This window comes from Balaenoptera borealis (assembly GCF_965194805.1).
Source record: "Balaenoptera borealis genome assembly, chromosome: 7".
In the NCBI taxonomy this organism is placed as follows: domain Eukaryota; kingdom Metazoa; phylum Chordata; class Mammalia; order Artiodactyla; family Balaenopteridae; genus Balaenoptera; species Balaenoptera borealis.
This window is the reverse complement of record NC_138864.1, coordinates 100,757,312-100,775,856: the sequence shown is the minus strand read 5'-3', so window position 1 is coordinate 100,775,856 and position 18,545 is coordinate 100,757,312. Positions and strand designations below refer to the sequence as shown.

General features: G+C 39.2%; 2 protein-coding genes across 3 annotated transcripts in view; one reads left to right on the top strand and one right to left on the bottom strand.

The window, feature by feature from the left end:
- The window catches only part of FAM3C (FAM3 metabolism regulating signaling molecule C), a 46,701-nt gene extending 40,930 nt beyond the window's left edge, over positions 1–5,771 (top strand). For both annotated transcript variants that reach the window (XM_082400147.1, XM_082400146.1), the window contains 2 exons: positions 4,515–4,641; positions 5,235–5,771. In XM_082400147.1, coding sequence (XP_082256273.1) covers positions 4,515–4,641; positions 5,235–5,324 — 217 coding nt within the window. In that variant the 3' untranslated portion in view covers positions 5,325–5,771. The remainder of the gene's footprint in view (positions 1–4,514; positions 4,642–5,234) is intronic.
- Positions 5,772–7,526: 1,755 nt separating this feature from the next.
- WNT16 (Wnt family member 16) overlaps positions 7,527–18,545 on the bottom strand; it is a 19,208-nt gene continuing 8,189 nt past the window's right edge. Inside the window, exon 4 of the mRNA XM_082400142.1 lies at positions 7,527–16,997. Coding sequence (XP_082256268.1) covers positions 16,533–16,997 — 465 coding nt within the window. The 3' untranslated portion in view covers positions 7,527–16,532. The remainder of the gene's footprint in view (positions 16,998–18,545) is intronic.

Here is an 18,545-nt window from a genome sequence, read left to right as displayed (position 1 = left end):
CCATCAGATACTCACTTGAAATTCATGAACGATGCTAATTATAATACCCTGATCTACTGCCCCAAAACCTCTTCTAAATCTGAAATATATGAGATGATGTTAACTTGGCTTTATTTATTCCTGCTCCTTCCGGCTACTCCCTCTCTTTCTTTCTTTTTTTTTTTTTTTTTAAATTAATTAATTTATTTATTTTTGGCTGCGTTGGGTCTTTGTTGCTGCGCACGGGCTTTCTCTAGTTGTGAGTGGGGGCTACTCTTCGTCGTGGTGCACGGGCTTCTCATTGCGGTGGCTTCTCTTGTTGCGGAGCACGGGCTCTAGGCGCGCGGGCTTCAGTAGGTGTGGCACACGGGCTCAGTAGCTGTGGTTTGCAGGCTCTAGAGCGTAGGCTCAGTAGTTGTGGCGCACGGGCTTAGTTGCTCTGCAGCATGTGGGATCTTCCTGGACCAGGGCTCGAACCCATGTCCCCTGCATTGGCAGGCGGATTCGTAACCACTGCACCACCAGGGAAGCCCTCCCTCGCTTTCTTTTCTTCTTTGTGTAATACTCACAGGAGATCCATTCTAAAATTTCTAATCCATTCTAGAATTTTGCTAGGAGTTAGAATTAGTTTTATTGGACCATTGTTTTTAAAATTTTCCTTGTCTTTTTTGAAAACTGGAATATTTAACTAACTGTCTTAGCATCTTCATTTTCCATGATGCTTCTAAAATAACCGACACAACCTTGAAGACTTTATTAATAAGTTCCTTAAGAATTTAAGTGTGTGACATGTGTGGGCCTGGCGGCTTAAATTTATTTTAAAGCACTTAATATGGACATTCCTGAACTACTTTTCCCTTTTTATGTTGATCGAAGAGTGTTTGCCTCCCTGGAAAAGACAGTTGTGCTTTGATCTTGATACTTTATCATTCTTGTGAAACAGTGGGTCCCTTCATTATTTGTACTTGGTAGCAAAAGTTCTCTCTGTGGCCTTCAGTAGTTGTATGAGTCTCATCTCATTTTGAGCACTCAGGTCTTCCTGGTAGTAGTAGTATTAAAAGTTTTGTCATTAGTAACATGATTTGCCTCGTATTTTTGCACACTTCCTTTTCTCAGTTTGAACCCATCACACAATGTAAGTGAACTCAGGTAGTTCAAACCCATGTTGTTCAAGGGTCAGTTGTATCTCCAAAATTAATGCTATGTATAAATATATTAGTTACACTACACTGCCTTTTAAAGAAATGGGACATTTTGATACCTACTGTATCAAATGCTCAAAATATTGGCTGTGTTGCAGGGTTTTAAACTTCTTTTTGAAACATGAAATCATCTTTTACTTAGTTACGTAAAAGATACCAAAAAGGAATAATAAAAATCCCCCAGATTCTACATAGGCAGATTAGAAAACTTTAGAAATTATTGAGAAAGTTGTCTTGTTCTAAATCTATCGTTAGATATACACAGGGACATGTGTCAGGGGTGCCCAAGACCACCCCCAGGTTTGATGATTCACTGGGAAGAGGCACAGGACCCAGCATACAGACCTGCTCACTCCCTGCTATGATTTGCTACAGCAAAAGGATACAAAGCAGAATCAGCAAAGGGAACTAGCAGAGAGCAAAGTCTGGAGGAAGCCAGGCTCGAGTTCCTCTCCCAAGTGGAGTGACACAGGACATGCTTAATTCCTCCAGCAACAAATTGTGACGACACTATGAAATGCTGTCCACTAGGGAAGGTTATTGGAGACTCAAGGCCCGGGGTTTTTACTGGGAGCTGGTCACGGAGGCACCCTCTGCCTTACATATCCCAGAATTCCAGACTCCCAGACAGAAAGTAGGTGTTCAGCATAAACTGTATTGTTTGTACAGTTTAGACACAGTGAACCATTCTGATCAGTTCTGTGAATGGGGGGAGCCTCCCCAAATCCCAGTTTCTAGATGCCAGCCAAGGACCAGTCTTGCTATTAGGGCTTTCTAAGGCCTGTTTTATTAACCCTTTTTTGCACAGGACCTAAGGGTGTTCTCATTGAAAAGTAAGGAAAGATTAACGGGATCAAAATGCAAAGCTAAGTTTCAAGTTGCTTCTAGATCTTTGGCTAAATTGGCTTAGTTTATGCATACAGATCAAAATGACCACTTCTGAAATTTGGAAGTACAGAAGGAAAAATGACTGCCCTTCAATATATTTAATTGATGTAAAAATTTTTAGATAAGAAAAAAATTTATGTACTTCTGGCTGGGGGCCAGGCCTGCATTTGGATAACCACCTACTTTGCAAGCAGTTTTTGTGTATGAAGCAATCTCTTGGCATTTGTGAACCTAACGTTCAGCTATTTATGAGCAACCCCGAAGCCTGTGAGGTGCAATTTGTGATTTTTCTGAGATGTAACTGAATCAAGCCCTGAGGCTTTCCTCCAGGAGGTTGTCATTACGCTGCCCAGTAAGCAGGACCTCTGTACTTCAACACCATTTGTTCTCGATAAAGCAGCAAAACTCACTACTAGTACTGATGATGCAAGTAAAATGTTCTAATTAAGGAGCCAGAAATAAAACATTTGGATAAACTAAAGAGTAGAATATGACAGTCTGCAGATCCATGACATCCTAACACGATTTAGAAACAAGAAAACAGGGTTCAGACAATACTTTCTGGGAATGTCCCTCTAATATACAAGTTGCTTATCAAGTGAGCAGACGAATGGAAGTGATAGCTAATTCATGTAAGGATGGGTACAGGAAACACAGCTACAGACAGACTTTGGGGAGAAAGTCAGACTCGGGTACACGTGGTTCTCTGTGAAGGTCTCAAAATCTTCAGAGGCTGAAGATGGTTCACTGGTCCTTTTGCACAGCCATTTCATTTATTTTTATTTCCCTTGATTATAAAGGCATCGCTTTACATAGATGAGTCTGAAAGGCTAAATATTCCAGGGCTGCCCCTGATTTTCTCACTGATTCTAGTGAACTTCCCCCAGGAGGATAGCAGTGCCCAAGCTATGGTTAAAACAGCTCCACTGCCCCATGGATGTGGTTTGTATAATTGTGGAAGGCTAATAACATATGTAGCTCTTTCCTGTTTATGAAGCTTTTTTTAACATAAAGTATCCCGTTTATCTTCAAGTAAGTTACATTAGAACTGTTGCGCCTCATGTTTCTTTCATTTATACATTAAAGGAGCCAGCTGATATTAGCATGGGCTGCTTCAAAGAAAGCTGCAGGATAAACAGGCGCCTTCCTCACTGGCCCTCCGGCTATTTTGCAGCCAATGATCCTCCACTTATTTGCAAATATAAAACTTGCCTTGCCTCAGATTTTAGAAGAACAAACCTCTCTAATTGACCTATAAATGCCGTCTTTTGGGTGATACAGAGGACTTACTGGCCAGATACCTGCACAGGTGTCCCTTAGTTATCTTTTTGTGTTTTTTTTTTTTTGGCTCTACAACCAGCACGTATCTTCTGAATTTCTTCTCCCTTTTGAGACAGAGGAGAGATGGAGACTCACTCAACATTAGGATAAGAACCTACACAAAATTCCTTAAAGGCATCTTTCAGTTAGCTGTTTCCCTAGCAGTTGCCTTTTGTCACTGCCCTTTCTTAGCCGCTATGTGGTTAATATTTTCATTTTTATTAAAAAACCACTTGGCAGTTGTCTCTGAAGTAGAATTTATATCCCTATTCTCAAAATTCATTTTCTTTTAAATAAAACATCTGGTGTTAGAAACATCCAAATTTCTATCAGCATTTACCTTTATTCTATTCAAATGTAATTTACAAAGGGTTTAGTGGAGATTCAAAGTGATTTTTAATTTTACAAAGATGTTGGTTGCTTAAGATCTTGGATTAACCTGAATAGGCACCTGCTGACTACAGTTTCTCTTATTTATTTGATGGATATAAATGAAAATGAATTGTTGTTGTGAAATAAAGACACCTAAAAGGTACTTCTAAATAGTATGAACTTGAAATTAATTTCTAGATTTCATGGCTTTCATCACTAAAGAATTCAAATAGGACTTCCCTGGTGGCACAATGGTTAAGAATCCTCCTGCCAATGTAGGGGACTCAGGTTCAATCCCTGGTCCAGGAAGATCCCACATGCCTTGGAGCAACTGAGTCCGTGCACCACAACTACTGAGCCTGCACTCTAGACCCTGCGAGCCACAACTACTGAAGCCCGCACGCTCTAGGGCTCAGGCTCCACAGTAAGAGAAGCCCCCGCAATGAGAAGCCCGCGCACCACAACGGAGCGTCGCCCCTGCTCGCCACAACTGGAGAAAGCCCGCGCACAGCAATGAGGACCCCGTGCAGCAAAAAAAAAAAAAAAAAAAAAAAAAATTCATTAAAAAAAAAAAGAACTCAAATAGTAGGAATGTTACTCTGATAAAATTTTTTTTTTATGTTCTCTTATCTAAGCCAGCATTCTCTCATTTATTTCATGGTTGTATGTTAAGTATCCTAACTGTATCAGTATTACTTAGATAACATACAGGGCACTACATTTATTGTATTATTCTTTTTCTCCCTCTTTAAGACTCAATGATGAGGCCCGGCAGCTCATTGCTGAACTGGGGAGTACGTCTATTACTCATCTTGGTTTTAGAGACAACTGGGTCTTCTGTGGTGGAAAAGGCATTAAGACAAAAAGCCCTTTTGAACAGGTTAGTGTCTTAGGCTTTCATAATTAATGGACAAAAGCAGTTGTGTGAAACCATGCAGGACCTATTCCTATCCCAGTTATTTGAAACTTAGATAAAGCAGACATTAAATATGTTTATGTGTTTTTCATAGGTTCTTGGTAATCAAGTATTTGAAATCACTGTGGCACTATTTTGATTTTAAACTTAAAAATAGTCAATTCTGCATGAAAATTTTTTTCCTACATGACAATGCATTGGCATATGATTAGTTTTATCTTAAGCCTTTTAGGAAGTTGTTTATTAAAGATTTTAATTGAACTTTTGTTACTGTAATCAATTAAGTTTAGAAATACTTTAGAACTCAGTAGAATGTAAACCTACTTTTGACCAACAAATGATCCTTTAAAGACCATCTGCAGTGTTTTGTTCTTTCAGCTGTTATTTGAAGGTCTGCTACTACATGCCAGACCCCAAGCGTTGCTCATTTAATATATTGAACAATAATTTATATGTTGATAGAAGTGTTACTGAAGTGAGTACGCATAAGTATGTTATTGCAGATATGCAGTTCGCTGAAGTTTTAAAAACTATATACTATGATTGTGTTCCAACAGCACATAAAGAACAATAAGGACACAAACAAATATGAAGGATGGCCTGAAGTTGTAGAAATGGAAGGATGCATCCCCCAGAAGCAAGACTGATGTGGAGAAAATTGAAGGGAGCATACTTTCACTTGCTAATGGGAAAGCCCTAACCGAAAAACTACATGTAAATATTTTAAGAGCATGCAGCCATCTCGGTGTGTGCATGACCATTATCTCTTTTGATATCAGGATTATTTATTGCTAACGTAAATAGACATCTTTGTAAATAGTCATCATAATGAGCAAATCACTGAACCATTTCTAAGCACATCTCCCTAATGGTACAATGTTCAGACTGCGATGATAATGGCATCTTTTAATTCTAAAAGCATTACACAATGGATAACTGAACAGATTTGAAAAATGTATTGATATATATACTAGTCGCTGTGAAAAATCTGTCATGGAATAATATGGGTTTTAGGGAGGAGACTTTGTTTTCTTTTATATATATATATGGCCTTTTGATGATAGTATCTTTTAAATTAAAAAGATATTGGGCTAGTTGTGTGTGTAATGTTACTTTACAGTCTGACTCCCCTGTTGTATTTCTTTTCTTAGTCTTTCTCTTTCCATCCCAAGAAACCTAGAAATAAAATATGAAAACTTGTATCAAATATGTGAAAAGCACAACAGAATTCTTCATTTAATGTACACAGTAAAGAGGAAATATATGAATGTAGTTGCATCAGGGCTGTAGCTTGCTGGATTTTGAGTTAATAGTGTGCATGAGTTGATTTTGCATAAGCTATAGAGTAAGACGGGGGCGGCGGGCAACTCCACAGAGCTGAGGAACCAGGCCAAGTCCCTTCCCCAGCCTTGGTAGGTCATTCAGGGCAGCATGTCAGTATAGTTAGAGCAATACTGGCCTAAGTTTTCCTTATTTAAGTGTCATCAGCATTGACCAAGTGGTTTGGAAAGAGGCATGTTTTAATGTCACAATAATTTTGGATTGTAAACCAAGAAATTCTGTATTTACTTTCATCTAACTTCGTAAGAGTAATTTTTGCCTGAAAAGGTAACGACATATTTAGAAAGGTCCTGATTACTGATTGGGACTGATACCGTTTAAAAAAATAATTTTATTTGACACACAATGACTTTATACCCAATTCTACGTAAAAATATAAGAGATCTACCTTTTGTTAACTTCAGATGTTCACAAAATGACTCAAGTTTTTTAAATATTTTTAGGGCATTAAATATCTATTGTGTGTGAAGTATCTTAAACTGGAACATAAAAAATGTAATGATCAAACTGCTATTCCCAGTAAAAGGCAGCACTTCAATTTTGGATCTAAATTTTAGATGACTTATATAAGAAAAACTAAAAGCAGTATTTTTTGTTTTGCTGTAAACCAAGGTGGAAGTTATTCAGCTATTTCTTAAACATCAGTGAGTTTGGGGGTACTGTTTCTTCCCTCAAACTGAATGTAATTCATGAATAAATGCACCTTACACATCTAAACAATTTTTGTAAACTTTTCAGATTTTTGGTGCTGATACGCTAAATCACATTCAGCATGTATGTTTTGACATTTAAAATACTTCCCTCAATTCTGTAAATTAAAAGAATGGCTATTTTACAGTTCCAGGGATTGTGAAATAAGTGTTGCTTTTTTTAAAAATAATGAGAATAAATACTCTTGGTTTTGCATTGTGAATTTTTTTGTATTATCTGGCAAAGTAATATGCCTATAGAACTTCACACTGAGGTTTGTCAAGTGTGTATTGTACCGCTTAACATGCAAAATTAAAGTCATTCCTATGGGTAAACACACTAATATCCTCAGGATATATCTTAACATGGATAGAATTTAAGTATCTAGATGGCAGGACATCCCTTTCAAGATAAGGACTATAACATGATAGCTTTGTAGAGGTGTATAAAATGCCAAAAGAAGGGATAAAGATTGGTTATGTAACTGCTTTCATGCAGTTTGCTATTGTTTCGATTCTGCCTTGTATACATTATGTCAACATAACTTTGGAAGCAATAATTTTACTGTATTTTATTTTCAGGTAGCTTTTAAAAATCAGCATTGTAAATGCAGCAATGCTCATTTAATGTTCAGAATTTTCATTAAAATCAAAAATTTGGCATTGACACTTTGGTTTTTTAAATGGTGTTTAAGGACTTATGGATGTGTATTTTTTATTTGTAATCATTGAGGCTGTCCCAGAACAAGTATATTATAATATGCCTGTTAAAATTCAGCAAAGACAGTAGGAAAATAAGTGATATGGGGAAATTAAAGAAAAATTGAGCCAGAATCTTTATATTCCTGACTTTAATTTGATTAAAGTTTATCATTGTTCTTTCTATATTGTATTTGTTTTGAAATGAATTAGCTGATATTTTATCATTTTTTGCCAGAAGAAGCTCAATGCCTTTAGCCTGAAATGCACTTTATATTTAGTTTATACAAATTATACATAGGTTGACCCCCCCCAAAAGATGATAGTTTAATTCAGTTTCATTGACACTCCCCATTCTTAAATGAAAGAATGAGAAATGTGCTGTGTTCAGTTAGTAGAGCAGTTGAAAGTGGAAATGCATTTACAATCGTTTAAAAAATGAATGTGAAAGGGAAAAATTGCTTGTGTTGATCAGGAAGAAGATTTGCCACTTAACCTCTTCAACTGGGCCTTCGACAGCAATAAGTGCATGTAAATTAGGAGTTGTAGAATGAAGTACCAGATCTTATTTTTCTAAAGCATTCCTCAGAAGCGTTCTTTTGCTGTCTCTTCCCAGGATGATTTTTCTGTTGTAGACTTGGTTTTTGATTGGCACGTGCCAATGGCTAGTTAATCTCTGTTTCCCTCAAAGCTCCCTCAGTTTAACCTGGCCTCAGCCTCTACTATTGCTCCTCTCCCCGTCCCCGTCTCCTTTCTTGAGGTTCCAGTGAAATCAAGAGTTAGATGGAGCGAAAAGCGGGCAGGCCTGGCCCGGGAGTATCAGGGAGCAGCAAGGGATGGTGCAGCCAGCCTGGTGAAAGCCCGTCTGGAATCTAAGAGGTGTCCTGCCCCAGAACCTTCCACCAGTCCAGTGAGGGGCAGAGAGTACTGGAGGACAGCTGTATGAAGGAAACACTTTCAACACTAAGATGTCTCTTCTAGGAGTGCTCAGAAAGGAAGAGGGACTGCCAGCCCTTTGGGTAGAGACAGAAGAGAGGTTTCTCTTGGGTTTGTTCCATGGGTAGTTTATAAGCAAACGTAACACAGCGAAGACAGTCTTCCCAGTACAGCTGGTTCACAGGTACAGCGGGCTGCCATCGCTAAGCTCCCTGTTCAGCTCTGCAGAAATCATGCCTACCACTGGAGTGTATTGACTATTGAAAGAACAAGTTGAAACTCAGTTGGCAAAAGATACTCCCTTTTATTAGGGAAAACTGATTTATGAACCTGCAAGCTTCTAATGTTCCATATCCTCATCCCATACTGTTTCACTTGATAACCAGCGAGGAGCAGGGCCTAAACTCTTAGAGAGGAGAGAATTCTGCAATTCGACAGGGTAGCCTACTGGCTAAGAGTACACAGACCTGCCTGAGTACGTGTCTCGGTTCCACCATCAGCTACCTGAGGACCTTGAGAAAGTCAGTATCCTCTCCTGTAAAATTGGGATAGAACTATGTATTTGTGCTGTTCACCAAAATGCCTGACACGAACTACTCCTTAAATGCAGCTGTTAACATTTCTATTATCGCTATGTCTTTTGCATTCTAGTAATGTTTTAGCCACAGAGGAAAGTTAAGTCAGCCTCTTTAGCTTTCCAGCCCCATCATACCAAGTGTTACGGTCTGAATATTTGTGTCCCCTCAAAATTCACACGTTGAAACCTAATCCCCAATGTGATGGTATTTGGAGGTGGGGCCTTTTGGAGGTGATTACGTCATGAGGGTGGAGCCCTCACGAACGGGATTATTGCCCTTATAAAACAGACCCCAGAGAGCTCCCTGGCTGGGCTTCTCTGCCATGTGAGGACACAGTGAGAAGACGGTCATCTGTGAACCAGGAAGCAGGCTGTTTCCAGACACCGAATCTATTGACACCTTGATCTTGGACTTCCCAGTCTCCAGAACTGTAAGAAATAAATTTGCTCTTTATAAGCCACCCAGTCTGTGATGTTTTGTTATAGCAGACCGAACAGACCAAGACACCAAGCCAGAAGGGAACCATTAAATGACTAGGGTAGTAAGATCATGAGAGAGGCTACAGCTATTCACCCGAGGTTCTCCTTAACCTCCAAGCTCCTGACTATATACTACCAACCCTTCCACTCTGACACTGAACTCCCTTTCATGTGCAGAATTCAAGCTTTTGTGTATCTCCATGCAGCTAGCATTTCAAATGATCACATTGATATAGTTTCACTTGCTGGCCCCCCACAAGTATGTGAAGTTATGAGACTTCAGCCAGAGGCAGGAAGTGTTTTCCAATTCCTTCCTGTGGCAGCAGCTGAGTCTCATAGGACACTCTGCTGAAGCCCCAGCCCCAGAGAGCACACGAAAACCTCCAAACTCTCCACCCAACTCGCACGGCGGGGTGGGGCGGCCATCAGGTCAGAGAAGATGCTGAGACTTGGCTGACCCCCTTGCACCCCAGCATTTGCTTCTTGCTCAAAGGGCCTGTGAAGGTTCCTACCTATCAGCAGGGGTGCCTGGGCAAAAGAAGAATTTTGAATGAGAACTTTGAAACCTCTTTTTTGGTTTCTGGGATCAACACTTTCCTTATAAGTCTGTTATTTGAAATTTATTCATTGGACTTTCAGACACATTTTCAGCAATGCATTATGTGTTCAAATGCAGTCCTGCTTGTCTACCTACCACGCAGGTGCTGTTGCTACTGCTTGGATGTCACCTGATCGGATGAACAAGCTCAGTACTGGGGCGAGGAATTCTTTGCCGGGTCTTACTTAGCCTTCTGCATCACCAGTGGAATGAGATGGCTGACCTGGAAATTGGCTTCCTCTGCAGCCCCGTGTGGAGAGAACCTGATTAGAGAAGTACTGTGTGCCTCGTTTGACAAGAATAGAAATGAATTTCAAAGAAAATGTCTTGCAGGTCCAAGCTCTGAGCAGAGGAGAAGTGAGAGCAAACGGTGCTGAGGAGTAGAAATATGTTCAGTCGTGGGGAGGGCAGTGGCCGCTGAGGGCTGTGATTCTCACGGGGAGGCCCTGGGTGGAAGAAGAAGAGCGGATGGTGAGGGTTTCCTGACGTGTGAGGAATGAGCCCGTGTGCCCTTGACCAAAGGGGAGTGCACTTTTCCCGGATGACTTTCTGTTCTCCCTCAGGGAGAGGACCTGAGATTTAAGATCAGTAAATGAGGTGACACTTCAACTCCTATAGACATCTGAAACTTTTGGCCTGGGAACGGGGTTGAGAGCCAATTCTTGTGGAACTGTTAAAATCCCATTATGAAGAAAAACAAATCCCATTATGAAAATACCCTGGAGAAGTTTCCCTGCAGTTCTATAGCACTGGGATTGTGGGATGGGCACAGTTACAGGCACTGTGGCAATTGAAATTCTGACATTGTAGTTAATATATTTAGTCAACAAATTTTAGAGTGTGTAGTTTCTCCAGAAGTGATAAATTGGGCATTTGGGGGAAGAAAAGTGTTTAAGCTAGCAGAGGGGAGAATTTTTTTCTCAGAAATTTATCTTTCAGCTTGTAAAAGTGTTAAGCCTGGACCCATTAAATATCAGGCATGTTAAAGAGGATTTATCACATTTACTTTTTCAGTTTTCCCATGTTGCTATCTTACCATATGCTATTTCTTGCCTTGCTTGCATAGAGCCTCGTGTGGAGCAAAAATGAGTTGTTTGCCAGGGAGTTTGAGATCAAGCAATTAAAATGGGTAAGACTTTAAACGTACACAGTGTTGTATGTCAATTTTATCTCAATAAAGCTGGGGAAAATATAAAAACAATACAACTGACAAAATTTTTTAAACATTTTTTAAAAGTATAGATTATGGACTAGAAATAAATAGGTAATTATTGACTTACATTTTGTTTATTTACACTTTTCCTTGGTTACGAAGAGTTCAGGTGTGTTTAAATATGCAGTTCAATTTAGTGATATTCCTCTTTTATCAAAGAGTAATTAGGACCTATAACGGGTCACCCTTCCTTTTTCTTGGCTAAACACAGCTGGGCGGATATGGGCCATGTTCACAGACGGCTGTTACTGACATGCAGAAGAGAAGGCTTCTTGGCCTCTTTGGAGGTGAATCACCCCTACGGTTCAGAATGGCAGTTTAACAGAGGGAAACAGGCAGCCCTATATCCCCGTTCTCCCTGCTCTTCCAATTCTCGCACACAAATCAGATGCTTTCATTTTTTTCTGCAAATTTAAAAGTCATGTGAAACTTTGTGTTGACTTGGTCCACGTTTATTATTACTCTCCCTTTACAACAAGTGGGAGAGGCTGCTCTTTCTAGCATGATTTTGTTTCAAGAGATTTTAATCATGCAAACCATCTCTACTGGTTTTTCTTTGGATGTGGATGTAAACTATTACCAATGGTAAATTTCATCCATCTTTTAAAAATAACACCTTATGTAACAATTGGCTGTAAGCACAACAATCAAAAGGATGTAAGTATTTATTTAATGTCGCACTAAATTAGTTTGATCTTCACCCCTAGTCATTTCCTTTTGGAATGATTGTTAGGCTCTTGAAGCATAATCCAACTGTCAACCACATTGGGATCTAAAATAGAAGGCAGTTTAAATCACTTAGAGTTTAGAAATCAAGAGGCAGTGTATTTTAATTACATTTCATGGTGAATTCTAAGACCTCAATTCTCCCATCACTTCTCTCCAGCTTCTCAACCAAGTTTATATAATCAAACCAGGGAGGAACACCCTGTAACTGTCATTATGTTTACAAATCCCCAACCCCTTTAAATGGTATACTGTAAACTCTGTGCTATTTTCTTTCTGTGAGAGGCGCAATAACGATATGATGGTTAAGGGCACAGTCTCTGAAGCTAGTCTGTTCTGTGTGACCTGGGCCAGCTACTTACCTCACCATTACTGTGTCTGTTTCTATACAGTAAGGACCTCAATAATGGCACCTACTTTATGAGGTTATCGTGAGGATCGAATGTCTTAATATATACGATTTACTTAGAACAGTGCCTGGTACATAGTAAGTGCTATCTAAGTGTTTACTAACATTATTTTCTTTTTCAAAGGTGTTGAGTCCTTGGTGTACCACTGTGTTCCCTTTCATGCTGGGCCACACATTTGTCCTTCTCAGTTTACCTCATTATCCTACTCTAAGAAGTGTTATGACTTGTCACATCTGGTCTATACTGAAACTGAAATTTAAAAGACAATCAAGGATCTTAGCCAATTTTCCTTAAGAAAGTCTTGTCTTGCCGAGTATACATGGTTCCTGGAGATATGATTTGAATTTTTCTTCCTTCAAGTCAGCTAAGTGGATTATAGTGTTCTGGTAACTAACTGGCTCCAAATGGTGGGTTTAATTCCTCAGTATTTGATGGCCTTTGGAAGGTGATGCAAAAAAATACCAGCAGCTCACCGAATTGCCTATAAATAAATATTTTCATGAAAAGCTCTTCTGGTTCCACATCTTAAGTAAAACCAAACACATCAGTACTGACAGTACTTCAGAAAATTAAAGTGTTTCTAAAATATTTACTGTGAATATCATGTGGTTACAAAGCTGCACAATAGGGTCATAACATCTAACTTACATAGTTCAATTCCATCGTATTCTTAATATAACTATCATAGTTTCTTAAAAAACAAACAAAAAACCACCAACAACTAAACCAACTATCATCCAGATCATGAATAAGGAAATAATGCCATTATTTGTATTCAAACAAATCAAAGTGTTTTTGTGTTGTGTAAAGTATTATTATCAGGGAAATGCTTTAATTAACCAACTTCCTTATCCAGAGATAACAGATAATGCTGTTTGATACGTTTTTCTTGATCACATTTCAAGATAATCATCATTGCCTCTAACCATTGCCTCTATTAAGCAGTTCCAAGTGTACAAAATGTTGAACTCCTAAATTGAAAATTAATACACTAGAGTGTAACTCCCCTCCCCTCTTATCATCATAAAGGGCATTTGAACAAATCAAGGCACTTTTTACCCACCGCGATTGTCTGGCAGTGAGCCAGATCCATGTGATACCAGAAAGCTGTTTCCTAAACACATCACTAGAGCTGGGGACTGTCCAGCATAGAGGACCCTTTATGGTAACATAACCTCCTGGTTTTTCTCTGTGGACTCATCCCTTTCCTATTCTCAAACTATGTGGGTTTAGTTGGCATGAACCCCACTGCCATTTCCCAGCATGGGTCTTGATTGCTTTAAAATGATCAGTGTATATCATCCAACCCCAAACCCCAATGGCCATTGTGATTGGCTCAGGGATAGGCACATTAACCAATCAGAGCCAATGATGACTTTTGCTGGGCATTCTGAGAAATAAGTTTGCCCTCTCTCTTGTGTGAGCAACCAAAAAAAAAAAAAAAAACAAGAACCTCTCCCTTTCCTTAGAATGAGTAGTAGGAGAATGTTAGATCTGGAAGGAAGTGTGGCAGCTGTGTTGATGAGAAAAGCCGAGAGCCCAGAGCTGCTGAGACTTGGGTATTGGGGGGGTTGGCACAGAACCCTGTGGAGCCTACAGTCGAAGACAACGTCACAGAAGCCAGCTTCTTTAGGCTGGAGATGGAGAGACCTGAGTCCTGGGAACATGGTGTGAGCTTTTGGATCAAACTTCACCTGAATCGGTCACAACTCTAGACTTTTCACCCACCGAGTCAGTACATTTCCTTTAATGTTTGTCAGTCTGGGTTGCTTTTTTTGTTACCTGCACCATAAGGAGCCCTAAGCCATGAAGGCACAATAGGCTAAACTGGATAGAAGCGTTTGGGCCCCAGAACGTGTATTTCCAGGAGCACCATGCTGCTACCTATACTACGATGGGGACTGGGAAGGAAATGGGCCAAAGCTAGGCTGTCAACCAGTAACACAGGTGAGACATTCATGGGTGGCTTCCATGGTGACGCCAGGGAGACGGAAAAGAAGAAACCAAAGACGCAGCTTGGGAGCTGGGAGTTCTTGCTCAGGCAGGCGGGGGTTAGGGGGTGGTGCTGAGTTGGCACCACTGTTTTTCAGCAGTGGCTGAATAGTAGTCATGTATTTGTGAATTAAAGTCTCCCTGGTTCTCACAATCGGTTGGTAAGTTAATTACGAAAAGTTTTCTAGTTGATAGAAAAAAATGGTTATTAATGGAAACTGCAGTCTTCATGTTTTAAGAAAGAGTGCTTATTTTCAACGCAGATAAAATAGATATACTTTGCAAAAAAAAAGGCATAATAATAAATGTCTATTTTTCAGGTTATTCTCATCAGTGGATGCTGAAGAATGGTAAACCGCTCTTAAATAAGCACTGTATTTGTTCATTTGTCATTTTGGAGTCTCTCATTCAGTAAATAGTAATTTTGTTAAACTTTAAGGGTCACAGTTAAATGTTTAGCCTTGATTTTAATATTAGATCAGAGTCATTTTCCATGGTTTGCTCTTTTTCACAAATTATTGCTTTGCCTTTTAAATAAAATTGAAAGGAAATAGAATGAGACCAGGGTGGGCAGGGAAACATTTCTTTAGCTTATTTTGAGAAAAAGAATATTCTTTCTTTGTCCATTCTGAACTTAGACAATCTATTTTTTCTATATGATACTGAAATATTTAACAATTCATAAAAAACATAGCATTTTACATTAAACTACCACCTTAAATACAGCCCTGTAATTTTCACCAGGAACCTTGTAAAATATCATGACTCTACACGCATGAATACTAAAACAAGAAAGACCACTCCAAACTCACATGGAAATGCAGCATTTCACACAACATATTAAATATCCAATATATCAAATCCACAAATTGATCATTATTCTGATTTAGATTCTTTTTTCCAGTTAAGACTTTTACTGTATAATTTATTATAATAGCCTTACAAGTTAAACATAACTAATTGAGAACAGAATTCAACTAATCTGACTGCTGAAATAGCACAATTGTCAATATATTGCCGCATATTTTAATTTACAACATATAAAGCTGCCATTTTGGCAGGAAATGCATATCCATATAACTGCTCAACGAACTTCTTTTTCAATGTATGAAAAAATGTCAACGTTAATAGTATGAAAGGAAACAGAAGCTAATATTATTTCTGAGATAATTTTATTGCCTTAGCTCTTGGGCTTTGGCAAAAAATATCTTGTTTCAATATATATCATATAACTTAAGAACATTATTTACAAAATATTAAAAAATTTAACAAAATACTGTACAAAATACTGTCTTTACACATTTAAAGGGTGCTTTTCCTTACAATGTACGAGAGCCCTTTATATTTCTACCTCTGATTTTCCCACATGCTTTCAGGATCCCTTCCTACAGTATTTCAGAGCTGAGTTTTTAACAGTGGAAGCTGGTCTATAATGAATGTGTGAAGCCAAAGATAAAGGTTGCTATATACCTTACTGATACTCTTGTAGATCAATTCTCCTGGTTAAAAGTCACTTAAACTCCAAATCATACATTTTGCTTTTTACATTTTGCTTCTTACATCTTGCTTCTTTTGTTTTGTCACGAAATATCACTAACAAACATGTTTTAGGGGTGTTATATCACTTATGAAGATTCTTTCTGAATGAATGAAAGTGTTAAGTAGGCACCCACCACTTCTGTTAACCTGTCCCAACATCTTCTGTTTCTATGCACCAACACTTAGTATGATTTCTTCATAAAAAATACTCAGAGAATGAGATTCATGTTTACTGCTCCTTGCTGCTCTAATAGATGTCTTTTAAAAATGACTAATATTCACCCACCACTATTGAGTTCCATAACCGAGTTCCATAGTCAAGGATCTTATCCTGAGTATGGACCAGGTCTCTCGGCATGAAGGCTCTTTCCTGTTCTTTCTTGCTTACGAGACAGTTTATCTTCCTTGCCCCTCAACATCTGTTCCCTAAACCACCAACATATGAACTCAAACTTTTTCAGTTTTAGAATCCCAAGAAATCTACATGCCTAGTGTGTGACGTTGACATCGATCAGGTAAAGGGACTTCTGAGAGATCCTCGAGGATCTGCGAATTCTGAGGAGGCAGGCGTCAGGCTCCCCAGCCCAGCACAGTGGGAGCCACTCCCGTTGTACGTCTGTCACTGGGGACTCTTGCCCAAGGCTGGCTGGAGTGGTTACTTGCAAGTGTGGACATCAGTCATGCTTTCACACCTCCTGCAGCGGACATAGCAGCACCAGATAAACTTGCACTCGCATCGCTCCACGTGCCTGACCACGTGGGTGTTGTAGCCCCTGCCGCAGCAGAGGAGGTTGCAGCCGTCTGCGCCCTCTGACGTGCGGTTGCACTCTCTGCCTTGGGTCCCTGGGATCCCGAGTTTCTTATCCTCTACACAGTAATTAGGAGACTTATTAACGTAGAGCAGATCATCCTTGTGGATTGGTATTTTCCTCTGATCTTTCTCTCTCCTGTGCATTTTCCTCTTTATTTTGTCTGAGATTTGGACACTGTTTTCATATTTATCCTTCAACAGACGGCCAATCTTTTCGAAAGAAGACATGGTTTTCCAGCATGTTTTCACAGCACAGGAGCCGGAAACTCCGTGACACCGGCACTCTAATGACATCAACTTGGCGACAGCCTGAAACCAACAGGAATTGAGTGAAACATTGTTCATGAAGTGTTTTACTCAACAACAGAAGCACTACCAGCCTAATCACTTAACTTTCTGGATCTGTTTACTCCTGTGTAAAAACGATGGTTATATACTTCAATTAAAATTAAATAAAATAATAATAGTTTTAAAAATACTTCAATTAAATAATAGAAATAAAATAATAATAATTTTTAAAAATAAGGATGATTTTGCACGTAAAGGATCTTTTAGGTTGCTTAGAATTCAAACGTTTTGTCCTTCTCTTCACCCTACAGAACAAACCTTTCTGAGTCTAATTTAAAGCTGCAGACCAGGCTAATAATGTCAACAGAGATTAGCTGAGATAACAAAGGGAAGCTACTTTTATTTCTAGTCTCTCATTTAATTTTGGGTGCGAGAGGATGTTCATTACTGCCTCTATGTTCCTGATACCGTTCATTTTAGCACTTTGCTACTCAGAGTGTGGTTCATGGGCCAATAGCACCAGCAGCACTTGTGAGAGATACAGACCCTCAGGCCCCTCACCAAACCTGCGGAATCAAAATCTGCATTTTAATAAGATCCTCAGGTGACTTGTATGCCCACAGAAACACCTGTGGAACTTTACAAATAACCCCTGAGATTCTTATTTAATTTGTCAAGGTGGGGTCCAGGCAATGACTTCTACAAAGCTGCTCAGATGATTCCAAGAGCATTTAAGGATGAGAGCTACTGAACTGACAGTTCTCAGGTTTGATCACTGCAAAAGTCAGTTATATTCACAGGGGTTTGGGGGGATATGCAATCCCCTGGTCACAGACCACATGAGAAATCCTGACTAATCAACTTAAGTTGGTCGAAAGAAGGGGCTGGAGAGTGCGGTGGCTCCCAGCCAATTCTTCCCCTCTTCTGGAAAATTAATTCAAAACATACGTCCTATTCTTGAAGGATCAGTGGCACCCTCCTAACATAGAAAAGGTATAATATTTATACGATTTTTCAATTCTAAGTGCCGAGTTATTCTGTTCCGATGGAGGAATTCAATGAGATTACATACATGGGTTAGAATCCATTGCCTGACACACATTAAGGTCAAAATAAATTCCCCCTGTCCCTGAAGAAGAAGGTACGGTAAGAGTTGAGATAAAATTTCAGATGGGGCTAACCGTGCAAAAACAATACAGAGATTTCTAAAATAAAAGTTTACAGTTCTAATTTCTTACATACCGGCCAGTCAGCATAACTTCCTGCAATCCCCAGAGGATGGCAGAGCAGATTAATAAATCGTCAGGACTAACTGGAGAGTTGACATTCTGTCAACAGGCTGGGTAAAATAAAAAACGGATCTAGCCATTCGATAACTTGGAAATTATGTGTGTAATCTCGCCAAAGAAAGGAAAAACCCCACCGCTTAAATTCCACTTAAAGTTCTTATCAAAACTATAAAATGACAGGGGTTTCTACTTTGTTATTTTGTACTACAGTTGACATTGACATGTTTGTGGAATGTTACATTTCCTAACAAATTAACTAAAGTTTCTGAACTATCTAATG